Genomic DNA, 17005 nt, shown 5'->3' with positions numbered 1-17005 from the left:
AAAGCCTTTGTATTAGTGGAAGCATGTTTTAAGGCGACAATATCTGCTTTATATTACAAACTCGATATCCTGCTATTTAAAGATACATATGATTGATTTCCAGGTCAACTTCACCTACCAGTTCCTGAGGAAAAAGTTTTTCATTTTCTCACAATTCATGTATGATGAACACATCAAGTCCAGACTCATCAAGGTAGGTTCAGCAGGACGCAGGTCATGTATGATGATCACATAAAGACGCATTAAGGTAGGTTCAGCAGGACACAGGTCATGTATGATGAACACATCAAGTCCAGACTCATCAAGGTAGGATCAGCAGGACGCAGGTCATGTATGATGAACACATTAAGTCCAGACGCATTAAGGTAGGTTCAGCAGGACGCAGGTCATGTATGATGATCACATAAAGTCCAGACTCATTAAGGTAGGTTCAGCAGGACACAGGTCATGTATGATGATCACATTAAGTCCAGACTCATCAAGGTAGGTTCAGTAGGACGCAGGTCATGTATGATGAACACATCAAGTCCAGACTCATCAAGGTGGGTTCAGCAGGACCCAAGTCATGTATGATGATCACATAAAGTCCAGACTCATCAAGGTAGGTTCAGCAGGACACAGGCCATGTATGATGAACACATCAAGTCATCAAGGTAGGTTCAGCAGGACGCAGATCATGTATGATGAACACATCAAGTCATCAAGGTAGGTTCAGCAGGAAGCAGGGCATGTATGATGATCACATAAAGTCCAGACTCATTAAGGTAGGTTCAGCAGGACTCAGGTCATGTATGATGATCACATCAAGTCCAGACACATCAAGGGAGGTTCAGCAGGACGCAGGTCATGTATGATGAACACATAAAGACCAGACTCATCAAGGTAAGTTCAGCAGGACGCAGGTCATGTATGATGAACACATCAAGTCCAGACACATCAAGGTAGGTTCAGCAGGACGCAGATCATGTATGATGATCACATAAAGTCCAGACTCATCGAGGTAGGTTCAGCAGGACGCAGGTCATGTATGATGAACACATCAAGTCATCAAGGTAGGTTCAGCAGGACCCAGGTCATGTATGATGATCACATAAAGTCCAGGCTCGTCAAGGTAGGTTCAGCAGGACACAGGTCATGTATGATGAACACATCAAGTCCAGACTCATCAAGATAGGTTCAGCAGGACGCAGGTCATGTATGATGATCACATAAAGTCCAGACTCATCAAGGTAGGTTCAGCAGGAAGCAGGTCATGTATGATGATCACATAAAGACCAGACTCATCAAGGTAGGTTCAACAGGACCCAGGTCATGTATGATGATCACATAAAGACCAGACTCATCAAGGTAGGTTCAACAGGACGCAGGTCATGTATGATGATCACATAAAGTCCAGACTCATCAAGGTAGGTTCAGCAGGAAGCAGGGCATGTATGATGATCACATAAAGACCAGACTCATCAAGGTAGGTTCAACAGGTCGCAGGTCATGTATGATGATCACATAAAATCCAGACTCATCAAGGTAGGTTCAATAGGACGCAGGTCATGAATGATGAGCTCATTAAGTCCAATATGATCAAGGTTCTCATGATAACAGTCCTCCAGTATCTTGTGTTTACAGTTAATATTGATTCCACTCAGTATGACATTGTTTATATTAATATTTGGGTTTTTCTTATCAATCTTAACCCATTATGATACATTTTCCATGTTGAACTCTCTGAATGTATTGTTATATATTTTCCATGTTATCAAGGTAGGTTCAGCAGGAAGCAGGTCATGTATGATGATCACATTAAGTCCAGACTCATCAAGGTAGGTTCAATAGGACGCAGGGCATGAATGATGAGCTCATTAAGTCCAATATGATCAAGGTTCTCATGATAACAGTCCTCCAGTATCTTGTGTTTACAGTTAATATTGATTCCACTCAGTATGACATTGTTTATATTAATATTTGGGTTTTTCTTATCAATCTTGATGAACACATCAAGTCCAGACTCATCAAGGAAGGTTCAGCAGGACGCAGGTCATGTGTGATGAACACATTAAGTCCAGACTCATCCAGGGAGGTTCAGCAGGAACCAGGTCATGTATGATGATCACACAAAGTCCAGACTCATCAAGGTAGGTTCAATAGGACGCAGGGCATGAATGATGAGCTCATTAAGTCCAATATGATCAAGGGTCTCATGATAACAGTCCTCCAGTATCTTGTGTTTACAGTTAATATTGATTCCACTCAGTATGACATTGTTTATATTAATATTTGGGTTTTTCTTATCAATCTTCACCCATTATGATACATTTTCCATCTTGAACTCTCTGAATGTATTGTCATACATTCTCCATGTTGAACTCTCTGAATATATTGTTATATGTTTTCCATGTTGCACTCTCTGAATGTATTGTTATATATTTTCCATGTTGAACTGGGGGAATGTATTGTTATACATTTTCCACGTTGAACTCTCTGAATGTATTGTATTCGTTTTCCATGTTGAACTCTCTGAGTATGATGATCACATAAAGACCAGGTAGGTTCAGCAGGACGCAGGTCATGTATGATGAACACATCAAGTCCAGACTCATCAAGGAAGGTTCAGCAGGACGCAGGTCATGTATGATGAACACATCAAGTCCAGACTAATCAAGGTAGGTTCAGCAGGAAGCAGGTCATGTATTATGATCACATAAAGACCAGACTCATCAAGGTAGGTTCAATAGGACGCAGGGCATGAATGATGAGCTCATTAAGTCCAATATGATCAAGGGTCTCATGATAACAGTCCTCCAGTATCTTGTGTTTACAGTTAATATTGATTCCGCTCAGTATGACATTGTTTATATTAATATTTGGGTTTTTCTTATCAATCTTGATGAACACATCAAGTCCAGACTAATCAAGGTAGGTTCAGCAGGAAGCAGGTCATGTATTATGATCACATAAAGACCAGACTCATCAAGGTAGGTTCAATAGGACGCAGGGCATGAATGATGAGCTCATTAAGTCCAATATGATCAAGGTTCTCATGATAACAGTCCTCCAGTATCTTGTGTTTACAGTTAATATTGATTCCACTCAGTATGACATTGTTTATATTAATATTTGGGTTTTTCTTATCAATCTTCACCCATTATGATACATTTTCCATCTTGAACTCTCTGAATGTATTGTATACATTTTCCATGTTGAACCCTCTGAATGTATTGTTATACATACACAGGTCATGTATGATGAACACATCAAGTCCAGACTCATCAAGGAAGGTTCAGCAGGACGCAGGTCATGTGTGATGAACACATTAAGTCCAGACTCATCAAGGTAGGTTCAATAGGACGCAGGGCATGAATGATGAGCTCATTAAGTCCAATATGATCAAGGGTCTCATGATAACAGTCCTCCAGTATCTTGTGTTTACAGTTAATATTGATTCCACTCAGTATGACATTGTTTATATTAATATTTGGGTTTTTCTTATCAATCTTCACCCATTATGATACATTTTCCATCTTGAACTCTCTGAATGTATTGTCATACATTTTCCATGTTGAATTCTCTGAATGTATTGTTATACATTTTCCGTGTTGAACTCTCTGAATGTATTGTATACGTTTTCCATGCTAAACTCTCTGAATGTATTGTTATACATTTTCCATGTTGAACTCTCTGAATGTATTGTTATACATTTTCCATGTTGAACTCTCTGAATGTATTGTTATACATTTTCCATGTTGAACTCTCTGAATGTATTGTTATACATTTTCCATGTTGAACTCTCTGAATGTATTGTTATACATTTTCCATGTTGAACTCTCTGAATGTATTGTTATACATTTTCCATGTTGAACTCTCTGAATGTATTGTTATACATTTTCCATGTTGAACTCTCTGAATGTATTGTTATACATTTTCCATGTTGAACTCTCTGAATGTATTGTTATACATTTTCCATGTTGAACTCTCTGAATGTATTGTTATACATTTTCCATGTTGAACTCTCTGAATGTATTGTTATACATTTTCCATGTTGAACTCTCTGAATGTATTGTTATACATTTTCCATGTTGAACTCTCTGAATGTATTGTTATACATTTTCCATGTTGAACTCTCTGAATGTATTGTTATACATTTTCCATGTTGAACTCTCTGAATGTATTGTTATACATTTTCCATGTTGAACTCTCTGAATGTATTGTTATACATTTTCCATGTTGAACTCTCTGAATGTATTGTTATACATTTTCCATGTTGAACTCTCTGAATGTATTGTTATACATTTTCCATGTTGAACTCTCTGAATGTATTGTTATACATTTTCCATGTTGAACTCTCTGAATGTATTGTTATACATTTTCCATGTTGAACTCTCTGAATGTATTGTTATACATTTTCCATGTTGAACTCTCTGAATGTATTGTTATACATTTTCCATGTTGAACTCTCTGAATGTATTGTTATACATTTTTCTCTTTTCTTTCAGGACTGGAAATATTTTAAAGAACATCACATGCAAACAGATCAAAAGGTATGATGATTTAAAACTGTAAAACTGTCAGTCATTCTCTTAGCAAGGTTTGAATTTCTGAAGCAAAACTCAGCTTGCAATGGAAAGCTTAAAATTCAAAAACCTCTGTAATGATCCACTCCTGCTACTGATTGTATAGTACAATGTATTAGTGATGTAGCTCGTAAAACAAATATGTTGTTGTTTGGTTTCAGTATCCATTTGAAAAGGCTGATAAGTTTAACAAAGGGATACGGAAGCTGGGCCTGTTACCAGACGGAGACAGTTACCTGGACCAATTCCGGGTCACTATCAGTCAGATAGGTAAGAGGGGCTGATTTAGTGGGGAAAGACACAAAGGGTTTCTATATGTATCATTGATAGGTGTCAACTTCTAAAACATCCCCAGATGTAGATCTCCCTCTGAGCACATCTCCAGGTGTTACCTATTTGTTTATTTCTAAAATCATAATTACTTAACTGCCACGTAATGGTTCAGAAGCTGACCACCTTTAAACCTTTAATCTGTCATATCTATTAAAGCCATGTAATCTTAGTAGCTTTTTATAAAATCATTATTTCAAATGTAAAAATTTAATTGATGTCTGTAATATATAAATTGAGTATTTCTTCTGCTGTTCCTATATTTCCTTCATTGGATTTTAAAAGAACACTACAATAATGCATAAGAAAGAACCTATAACCTAATTATTGTGTCCGTCGTTGTGCGGCGTGCAGCATGCGTTGTCTGTCCGTAAACAATTTACATTTTCAACTTCTTCTCCAAAACCCCTGAACCAATTTCAATGACATTTTGCAGAAACCTTCCATTGCCAAAGGTCAACCAAAAGTGTGAATTATATGGTCCCCAGCCCCCAGGGGCCTGAGAGGCAGGGCAAAAAAGGGTCAAATTGACTAAAATTTCAAAAATCTTCTCAAGATCCAGATATGGTAGAATCAAATACTCTTCAAAGATGGAAGAGTTTTAAGGTGCTTTATCAAAATTGTGAATTTCATGACCCTTGGGTCTCACGTTTTCCCCTGGGGAGGGGGTAAACTTTACAATAGTTTATATAGGGAAATCACATTTTGGACCAACATTTGTTTAATTTCCATTGGAAGTAATTCAATTTGGGTAAGCATTATCAGTATTGGATAGCAGTTTGATGGTATGCAAATATCAACCCTGACTGACTCCCCGTGGCTGATGGGTGGGGCCAAAAAGGGTCGAATTGACTGAAATTTCAAAAAGCTTCTTCTCAAAGACCCAGATATGGTAGAATCAAACACTCTTCATAGATGGAAGGGTTTTAAGGTGCTCTACCAAAATTGTGAATTTTATGACCCTAGGGTCTGGCAAAATTTATTATGGTTTATTTTGGCAAATGATACTTTGGATATTACATGTTGATAACTTGATTGGAATTAGAACCCCGAGTTGAGTTTGATACTTTGAAAATTTTGAGCCAGCCCTACCCCCAAGGGGTGTAGGGTGGGGCCCAAAGGAGTCAGTGTGCTAAAATTTCTTCATTTTCCTTGTTTTTGAGAAATTTAATGCCCAAAGTGGGGGGTGCGCAGAATACATAAGTTTAAGTATCAGAAATCAGTTTACCGTTAAGGCCCATGGGCCTCTTGTCTTTATTATAAATTAACCTGTTTCATTCCTGACTCCAGGCAATGCGATGGGCTACATACGGATGATCAGGTCTGGTGGCCTCCACTGCTGTAGTAATGCTATCAGGTTCATCCCTGACCTGGAGGACATCGTCAACTTTGAGGAACTTTGTAAGGAGGAGGGACTGTCACAGGAATGTCAGGTTGCCGCCAAGTACGTGTCGGTGTCACTATTGAGAGAAAAGCCAAGTTTAAAAGCTTACATTTTCCTATTATTATTTCAGTTCTGTTCAAATACTTTCAAAGAAAACCTATAATGTTATAGAACAGGAAACCTTGAATGAGATGGTACTTCAGTGTTCAGAGGTTAAGGCCAAGGTCACCCTTACTTATCATAGAAAACTAAACCAATGCAATGACTTGACTTCAGCCGCTTCATCTCTTTAAAAGATTTTGATCGAACTTTATATAAAGTCAGGTATGAGAATACATTGAATGAGTGTTTTTTAAGGGATACAAGGTCAACCCAAGGTCACCATTGTAACTGATATATATATAGATTTTTCATTCAATGACACTGATTTGCATAAAAGGAGTGAGGCATTCATGTCTTTTCGAGATTTTATAGTTGTTATTATTTTCAACAGAGATTCTTGTCAAAGATAACTTTTAAGTTCAGATTTAACGCTAACTTCTTTTACATGGAGCTTTTTGTTACTTATAGTTTATAGTGATCGTTAGCTTTTGAAATATAAATATTTTTTTGACTTATTCATTACTTAATTATTTATTTTAGAAATCTTGACAATGTTGTTGGAAATTTGGCAAGGAATTTTGCAGAAGGAACAGAATATTTCAAGGTCAGTCTATTTTAATGGCTAATCTGTAGAGCTATAGACAAAGATAGAGTACTGTAAGATGAAAGCAATATGTTAGATTTCAGAGGTCTCAATGAGGAAGAAAGTTGGGAATCTCCCTTTATACCCAGGAGACTTGTCTTGTGTAGTAAGATAGATAACTCTAACACAAATTAAAGGTATATTGTGTAACGTAACGTATATATTTAAATGTGTATCTCTAGAACAGGAAGTAAACCTGTAGATGGGTAGATGTACAAAATATTGTGACTTTCACTTTATTCTTTTAACCGACAGCTCCTCGTGGATGTGTTTGCCCCAGAATTCAGAGATCCCAAGAACATGCATTTACGCAACTTCTTTGTGATACTTCCACCGCTGGTAAATACCTCCCATAAAACAATTTAAGTTCATCTTCACGACTGAATTTTACTTTAGTGGTGACAGTACAGCTCAATACTGATTCGTAATTAAGTTGTAATACAAAATTTCTTTGTAATATTTAAAGTTGATAGTATTAATACCACTGTCCAATATCATAACAATGTATTTCTATGATTCATTTCTAGTTTGTATTTCTATAAATATCAATGAGACTTATAAGATGTTGTAAATAATGATGTTTAATACACTTTATTGTAACCCTTTATTTAAAGATTCTAAACTTCGTAGACCATTCTATCAGCTGTAAGGAGAAGATGAGTCGTAAGAACAAAGTGGGAGCGGCCTTTACTGATGATGGATTTGCAATGGGTAACGTTTGTTAATCTGATGACTTTAACTGACACAAGTGGACATTTAAACCGAAATAAAAATTCAGTCTAAACAAACACTTGTTAAATAGACGTTAACAATCTTTTTGAAATAAGAAGATAGAGTTTTCAATCTCTCAGGAGGTTTAAATGTTAACAGATAAAGTAATGAGCCTTTTAAGGGTTCTTGTATGTAGTTAACTTGTATGTGGTGATCAGTTAACTGGTATGATGTAATTAGTTAATATGTCTGTGGTGATTAGTTAACTTGTAAGTGGTGATTACTTAATTTGTAAGTGGTGGTTAGTTAACTAGTATGTTGTGATTAGTTAACTTGTAAGTGGTTATTAGTTAACTTGTATGTGGTGATTACTTAACTTGTAAGTGGTGGTTAGTTAATATGTAATTGTATGAGTAAGAATTAACAATTAAGGAGAAAATTGCTGTGAGGTTATTGTGACATTTCTAAAGTTATTGTGACACGCCTGTGAGTTCTCATGGCTTGTACTGAAATTTACAAAAAAAAACCTGTACAACAATGGACTTTTGTGGAGGTGAATGTGATGTGATATGAACCTGAAAAAGTGATATTGACCGAGGTGAATCTGAGGTCAAAATCACCTTTTCAGGTAAATGTCGCATCATACTTAACATCACCAAAGTCTGTAAAATGTTTGTCTTTTGGATTCCCTATATTTAGAAATTGATATACCTGAAGACTTGCATACATGAATTTCTGAGAACTTATCATGTGTAAAGATTCCGACCAATGGGATTGTAAGAAATTATCAAGTGCATACTAAAAATGGATATTGCTGACTTTCGATCCATTTGACAATATGTGTATTATTGGCCTATCAGAGAATGCTTGTTGATGTTACCTTCTGTTGCCTTAAAAGTCCTGTCTTTTATACACAAGTCTCTGTCTATCCTTTTAGGTGTGGCGTACATCCTCAAGCTGCTGGACCAGTACCACGAGTTTGACTCCCTCCACTGGTTCCAGTCTGTCAGGGATAGGTACAGAGCAGAAAAGGTCTGTGAAAGTCAGATAAAACCTACTTACTCCAAAAAGATTTATAAAAAATTAGTAACTCCTCGGAAATCTCTGAAAATACTTTTTTGTTCTTTATCAGGTTATTTCTGTGATCTTAGAATTAATTTTTAATGTAAATGCTCATGGGAAAATTTATTGAAATTGTCAATAATTTTAATGACATTTTTTTTACTGTGTTTTTCATTGAGGAAGCTAAGATTTTATACCAACTTGTTTTAAAGGACAAAGTAGGGAAGCAAACGCAGTCAATGTCTACACGACCTGACGAAAAACTACAACAAACCATGTCTCTTACTGTCAAAAGACTGGACGGATGTCAGCAGGTAAATCTCATATAGTTATCTCCCTAAAGCATCTAATATGTGTGTCCAATACACAGCTATAGACTCAGTCTGTTATGTCGGAAACAGATAGACAGAAACACAGTCTTGCGTACATTCTGCTTAGATAGTATAAAATCATTTACCCAACTAATAAAATGTAAAATGATGTTTCCCATAGGTGTGATCAGCCACAATGGAGGTTTTATAGGACATTACAAGTAACCAATGTCACATCACACTGAATACTTGGTCAACTGTCGATAGTTGTAGCCAAGACTTTTCTGTAGTATAGGAGTTCATCAATGTGAGAATAAAATCATAATTTACTTGATGTAGAATGAAGAGATCTACATGTAGCAAAGCATAATCATATAAAAATATTTTGAAATTAGAAGTAATTAATTCTCTCTTCAATATGGTGTAAAATAAGTTGATTTGACTTGGACAGGAGTATGAACTGCTGTACTATTCCCTGAGCAGTGCCAGAGTTTTCTTCCGTGCTGACCAGACAGCTGCAGAGGAAAATGAAGAAAAAGACAAAGGTAAAAGGGTTAAAGGTCAAAACTGATGTCATTGATAACTTTAGGGACAGAGGTCATACTCGGTGTTATTGACAGTTTATAAAGGAGGTGAAGGCCAAGCTAAAGGGTCAGAGGTCAAACTCAATATTGTTTACAGATATAGGAGGTGAAGGCTAAACTAGGGTCAGAGGTCAAATGCATTGTTGTTGTCAGATATAATTATTTGCATAACTTTTACAATTAACAGTAATTAGTAAAGGTCACAGATGAAATTCATCATCTAACTGAGATTAGGAGATCATTGTTTTACCCCTGTATGTTTGCATCTACAGAAGCTGGGAAGGCAGGTCAGACTGATGGAACAGCTTCAGCCCAACCAGGTTTGTAAATCTATCAGCTTCATTTTCTGGAAATCATACACAAATCCCAACACAAATGATGCTTTTGATTGTTTGACCTCCTTGTCTCTGATTGTATAAATACCCGACCCTTCAGACGTTCCCACTTCCATTATCTGACATCAACATCTTTGTCTCTGATTGTATAAATGCCCTACCCTTCAGACGTTCCCACTTCCATTATCTTACATCAACATCCTTGTCTCTGATTGTATTAATACCATACCCTTCAGACAGTCCCACTTCCATTATCTCCCATCAACATCCTTGTCTCTGATTGTATTAATACCCTACCCTTCAGACGGTCCCACTTCCATTATCTCACATCAACATCTTTGTCTCTGATTGTATAAATACCCTTCCCTTCAGACAGTCCCACTTCCATTATCTCACGTCAACATCCTTGTCTCTGATTGTATTAATACCATACCCTTCAGACAGTCCCACTTCCATTAGCTCACATCAACATCCTTGTCTCTGATTGTATAAATAACCTCCCCTTCAGACGTTCCCACTTCCATCATCTGACATTAACAACCTTGTCTCTGATTGTATAAATACCCTCCCCTTCAGACAGTCCCACTTCCATTATCTCCCATCAACATCCTTGTCTCTGATTGTATAAATTCCCTGCCCTTCAGACAGTCCCACTTCCATTATCTCCCATCAACATCCTTGTCTCTGATTGTATAAATTCCCTGCCCTTCAGACAGTCCCACTTCCATTATCTCCCATCAACATCCTTGTCTCTGATTGTATAAATATCCTACCCATCAGACAGTCCCACTTCCATTATCTCACGTCAACATCCTTGTCTCTGATTGTATTAATACCATACCCTTCAGACAGTCCCACTTCCATTAGCTCACATCAACATCCTTGTCTCTGATTGTATAAATTCCCTCCCCGTCAGACAGTCCCACTGCCATTATCTCACATCAACATCCTTGTCGCTGATTGTATAAATACCCTACCCTTCAGACGTTCCCCCTTCCATTATCTGACATCAACATCTTTGTCTCTGATTGTATACATACCCTTCCCTGCAGACAGGCCCACTTCCATTATCTCACATCAACATACTTGTCTCTAATTGTATAAATACCCTACCCTTCAGACAGTACCACTTCCATTATCTCACATCAACATCTTTGTCTCTGATTGTATACATACCCTTCCCTGCAGACAGGCCCACTTCCATTATCTCACATCAACATCTTTGTCTCTGATTGTATAAATTCCCTCCCCGTCAGACAGTCCCACTGCCATTATCTCACATCAACATCCTTGTCTTTGATTGTATAAATACCCTACCCTTCAGACATTCCCACTTCCATTATCTCACATCAACATACTTGTCTCTAATTGTATAAATACCCTACCCTTCAGACAGTACCACTTCCATTATCTCACATCAACATCTTTGTCTCTGATTGTATACATACCCTTCCCTGCAGACAGGCCCACTTCCATTATCTCACATCAACATACTTGTCTCTAATTGTATAAATACCCTACCCTTCAGACGTTCCCACCTCCATTATCTCACATCAACATCCTTGTCTTTGATTGTATAAATACCCTACGCTTCAGACGTTCCCACTTCCATTATCTTACATCAACATCCTTGTCTCTGATTGTATAAATTCCCTACCCTTCAGACAGTCCCACTTCCATTATCTCACATCAATATCCTTATCTCTGATTGAATAAATACCCTACCCTTCAGACAGTCCCCCTTCCATTATCTCACATCAACATCCTTGTCTCGGATTGTATAAATACCCTACCCTTCAGACGTTCCCCCTTCCATTATCTGACATCAACATCTTTGTCTCTGATTGTATACATACCCTTCCCTGCAGACAGGCCCACTTCCATTATCTCACATCAACATCCTTGTCTCTGATTGTATAAATATCCTACCCATCAGACAGTCCCACTTCCATTATCTCACATCAACATCCTTGTCTCTGATTGTATAAATACCCTACCCTTCAGACATTCCCACTTCCATTATCTCACATCAACATCCGTAATACACTACCCTTCAGACAGTCCCACTTCCATTATCTCACATCAACATCCTTGATCATACAACTATTTACCCAACGTTGATGTTGCCCCTCCTGAAAGTGCTATAGTGCTTTATGAGTTATGCATAATGAAATGATACGCTGATTTCAATTAAAGAGATAATGTTTAGCTGTCTGGTTTCAGTCATAAGCATGGGCTCATTTAGTCGAGGCTTTTGAGGTTGATGGACAATTCACTTTGCTGTGTGTTAGCAGGTGGCCTGGTCATGCATGAGGATGTCCTTACAATACGGCACTGCACCAGATCCCAGCAGTAGTGTACTTAGATATAAAATTGTGTTACATTGGTAATCCTATATTCTTTGCAGGAGTAAAAGATATTTTTATATGATAAATGAGTTTTGCTAATTACGTTTGGAAATTTTGTTTTCATTCCTAGTTTTTAAGATTGGAGAGTGTATGTGTATACAATTTTGATAAGATAGAGTAACAGCATTTATCTATTTTGTTTAGCATCATGAAACAACTGAGGATAATTTCACCGTAAGGCTTTCTCCGTTGGTGTTGTATAATTTATCTATATAGCTTGTTATTAACTTGTGCTTACTATGATCATATAACAGTTATATATCTATATTCTATTTCTGCTTGTGTATGTAGGCCTGGCGTCTATTTTAGAGGGATAATGTAGTTATTTCTATATATCCTATGCATGCTTGTTTAGTGTAATACCTGACATCTATTGTGAGGGTACAATGTAGTTTTAAAGCTGTGATTACTGTTCTATCATGCATGCTATTACATATCATATAAAAATATGTTTGTAAACAACTGTTAGATAACATGGAAATGTTAATCATTTAGTGCACTTCTGCGTATTTTACTAAAATGCTCTTGGTGTTGTGGTTATCTTTTGTGCTTTTACAAGCCATAATTCACAGATATTTGTGTTATTTTGCTTTGATATATCTCTGTTCAAAATTACTCATAAGATTAACTATATCCCTGTTTTTCCATAACTTTTCTGTCCAGGGAGCTAGTCCTCCATCAGCCGTGTGTTAGTCAAACACTAAAACACCCTTGGAGATTTTCTCTCTGAGCAGTTTCTGTAACTTCCTCAAAGGAATTACCTAGCCAATAAAATGAGAGGCAGGCAGAACTTCCACTGAACTTACTCTCTTTGTTGTTACCATTATGAGAATGGGGGGGGGGGGACTTGAAATTATTGATGCATCTTTCTCAAATTTCACTTAATCAGTAATTTTTAATTTTGAACACCTAACACCTTAACTTCCCAGGCAGCCATAATTGATTTTGACAGTTCAGTTTGTTACATATAGCTATTTCTCAAGAAATTCTGGATAGATCTTTCTCAAACTTAATACGCCATTCCCCTTAGTCCTTAGTTTTGCATGTTTAACTTTGGGAACTATTTGAAGAACAATTTAGCTTGCAGGTGGCCAACTAGGATTTTGAAATTAAAAGTTTGTTATCGCTATTTCTCAGGAAATATTTGACAGATCTTTCCCAGATTTCATAGTTAGATTCCAACAGTTCCCTACTTTTGCATATTTTATTTTGAGATTCAAGTTGCATGGTCAGAAGAAAAAAATATTTTCTGCCAGGAGAAGTCTCTTTTATAACACTTTACTATGTCAGTATGACAATGTCTGACACAGAAGTATGCAGTATTAATCAATAGTTACCACATAATGCTTTTATTGTCCAACAGATAAGAGAAAAGAAAAGATAAAACTTATATAGAAGTTATGAAGAATCTGACGATTGCTATCATTCTGGGATCTCCTCTTTGAAGAGGAGATTCCTAACAGAGTAAAAAAGATGTTTTAGCGATGTATACAATATTAATGTTCCAAAACATCAAATCAACTATTGTATCAAATTGTGTTTTCCTGTGGTGATTGTAAGCTTGTTCTAGGTTTGGTTGTTTAATATAGAGGCTCAGGCTACCTACAATTATATAGTCTGATGTTTAAATTCTTCTTTACTATTGACTACTTTCTTTTCTTAGTGTTACCATCAGGTTGTAATGTTATTTTCATATAAACCGAGAACATATACAAATTGTAATGGATTATTTTCTCACCTGGTCTGAAGTTCCTATTTCAGAATATTTTTATGTCATAAGCTTCAACTAGCTTCATGGAATTTAGATGTATTTGGAGCATGTTTGAGATTCTTATCATATACTCAATCGAAATCTGCTTGGCCTGGAAACTCAAAACAAACCAAAAAATTACAACAAGGTCACTGGACCATAAAAGCACTGTTACCACCAGGTCACTGGACCATAAAAGTACTGTTACCACAAGGTCACTGTACCATAAAAGTACTGTTACCACAAGGTCACTGGACCATAAAAGCGGCTTTGGAAATAAAATACATAATGTTGATAAAATGAAATATTTTTCGTAGAAGTCATTATGAAGTCTTGTGATACATACTTATATGTACATACATGAAAACTTACTTTTCATATAGAACTTGAACATTATACTACATTCAAATTTGTCTGTTGTGTTTACCTCAATAATAAATGATGTTCTGTACTGTTTGAATTGTATGTATTTCATTATTGATACAAGTTGAATATATCTGTCCTTAAATTCTCATATTCATTATTATGTATATATCTTTTCAGCTGCAACACCAGATTCTGGAGCCACAGGAACAGCACCGCCACCTCCATCTGGAGCTCCNCCCCTCCACCACCACCACCACCACCACCACCTCCGCCCCCACCCCCTCCAATGTAGAGGGACAGACTTGCTGTGCTGATAATGAAACTGAGGACGTTATTGGTGCTAAGTGCTGGGAGTTGTCTATACAACTGACCGACTGACAACTACCCTAACAAGCTTGGATAAAAGACTTATTTATAGAGAAAGTAACAAAATATTTGAATACTAACACAGCAGTAAATACATTTATACTGTAAGTGCTTAATGGATACACAAAAGGTTGCATGAATGCTATGGAAAACACTTTAAAGATGTACAAGCTACATTTTTTTTTTTTTTAGTATAAAATATCTAAATATATAAAATCATGGGTTAAAGATATATATAGTACATGTATATGATATCTATATATGATATCTATACATAAGTTACGGTACTACAATATTGATATATATACTAGTACCTGGTATATACATTATATATTCTTGAGTTAAGGCTGTATGCTACCTTACTGTAACAAGCTGCTTTTGTTAAAGAGTTCCACTGAAAGAAACATGTAAGACGTCCCTGTTACGAGTTGTAAAATATGGACTGGATGACGCACAAGAATGTGTGTAGGTAATGCTCACGTAAGTCTAATATATACTTAATGAAATGACAATTTAAACCGTTTAAAGGGAGATAACTCGTACTCATTTAACAGTTTATTGTATAAGGTTTAAGGTAGCATACATCCTTAAATATGTCCGTTATTGTTACTTTCGCAAATTAAAATTATCAGGAAGTACAATCCTGGAAAGAAAGTGATTAAATAAATAACATATTTTATTTACTGAAATAAGGTCTCTGTTTAAATACTTTCATTAATATTTTCCTGGGTAGAACTTATTTTCCTCTAGAAATAGGTTACCTTCAAGGGTAAATGTTGCAATTCAACTGTATGACTTTTAGACCTATCAAAGTGAGTAAGATAATGAAGTTATGTTATTTTTACTTCATTAGGTATGTATGATGTAAGTGATACAGCATTAACAGTCTGTAAGCATTCGTATGTGTGTTTTTGCTTTGTTTTGAACACAAGAAATTCATTAAGAAGTTGTTGTTTTAAAGATCATAAGATTTCCAATGCAATCCTACAAGAATTGTTACACATGTATTATGATCAAAAACGTTTCTGTGTTTGGGACATTGGAGCTGTTAAACCAAGTAAATATGGTGTTTACCTGTTTGATATTACTTAGCTATGTTCTCTGAAGAAATATCTGGATTTGTGTATGAACTTGTTAGGTGTAATCGTGAACAAATATCTGAATAGATACTCACCAGTGTTGGCATACTCTAAAAGTGGTAATTTTCGCGGTTAGGAAATGTTAGCGTTTTTTGGATTGACGCTCCAAGATATCCACACGCAAAGATTTATTTTTAGATGACATATAAATGAATACATACAGATTTCAGAAATATTGTGAATGCCAAAAAATCCTCTCCTCTGTCAGTTTAACCCTAAGAATCACAACGCGAACCGTTTCACTTTACTTTTATAGTAATGTACACATTAGATTAACCAGGATCTACACATTAGATTAACCAGGATCTACCGTGACTCCCGATGGTCCTAGTTCTTGTATTCATCCTGTGTATGACTAGAAGTTGTCTCCTCATCATAATGACCTAAATGTTGGTTGTTATTTATGTAGTTATCAGGTATAGTGCAATACTCAAACTTGGGTTTGTCTGCTGGATAACCGAACTACTAGGTAAAGCAGACGTAAAACCACTCAAACACACAACACAAACATATCACTACAAAGGTTTTTTACCATGAGGGTTGTAACATGTCTGACATGCTATGAGACAGGTATTCTCATGAGAGTATTTCGGCTTTTGATGGAACTGACCGTAATATGAAATGACGCGAGAAGCTTTTCTGTGTTTTCCTGTTTCTGACTCTCGCCTTAATAAGCAGTTTCTGGATGCATAAAATTCATCTCTACAGTCAGAAAAAAAATATATAAGCATGTATGATTATATTTTGTTATTGGGTTTATGACCGAAGATAAAACTGCCAAAATGTTGTGTATTTAATTGGAAACCTTATCTGACATACGTTTGTTGCAATATAGACTTTGTTTAATAGACATAATGTTATATGTCATTACAGGGAAATTGTAACATTATAACCGTTCGTCCGCAAATGTGTCGTTTTAATCGTTATTGAACTATTCTTTGTGCTGTTA

At 36.3% G+C, this 17005-nt stretch overlaps 1 protein-coding gene across 3 annotated transcripts in view; it reads left to right on the top strand.

The window, feature by feature from the left end:
- LOC110452640 (WASH complex subunit 4-like) overlaps nucleotides 1–15159 on the top strand; it is a 36672-nt gene extending 21513 nt beyond the window's left edge. The window contains exons 23-35 of one of the 3 annotated variants that reach the window (XM_021501275.1): nucleotides 104–193; nucleotides 4488–4532; nucleotides 4727–4835; nucleotides 6186–6339; nucleotides 6922–6985; nucleotides 7280–7363; nucleotides 7639–7735; nucleotides 8673–8767; nucleotides 9010–9111; nucleotides 9560–9653; nucleotides 9965–10012; nucleotides 12580–12609; nucleotides 14729–14798. In XM_021501275.1, coding sequence (XP_021356950.1) covers nucleotides 104–193; nucleotides 4488–4532; nucleotides 4727–4835; nucleotides 6186–6339; nucleotides 6922–6985; nucleotides 7280–7363; nucleotides 7639–7735; nucleotides 8673–8767; nucleotides 9010–9111; nucleotides 9560–9653; nucleotides 9965–10012; nucleotides 12580–12587 — 990 coding nt within the window. In that variant the 3' untranslated portion in view covers nucleotides 12588–12609; nucleotides 14729–14798. Of the gene's footprint in view, nucleotides 1–103; nucleotides 194–4487; nucleotides 4533–4726; nucleotides 4836–6185; nucleotides 6340–6921; nucleotides 6986–7279; nucleotides 7364–7638; nucleotides 7736–8672; nucleotides 8768–9009; nucleotides 9112–9559; nucleotides 9654–9964; nucleotides 10013–12579; nucleotides 12624–14728 lie in introns of all 3 variants that reach the window. The other 2 variants (XM_021501276.1, XM_021501274.1) reach the window with 2 other exon arrangements.
- The last annotated feature ends 1846 nt before the right edge of the window (nucleotides 15160–17005 follow it).

This window comes from Mizuhopecten yessoensis, unplaced genomic scaffold (genome assembly GCF_002113885.1).
Source record: "Mizuhopecten yessoensis strain PY_sf001 unplaced genomic scaffold, ASM211388v2 scaffold6779, whole genome shotgun sequence".
NCBI lineage: Eukaryota > Metazoa > Mollusca > Bivalvia > Pectinida > Pectinidae > Mizuhopecten > Mizuhopecten yessoensis.
The sequence above is the reverse complement of the archived record's forward strand: the minus strand, read 5'-3'. Positions and strand labels throughout refer to the sequence as shown.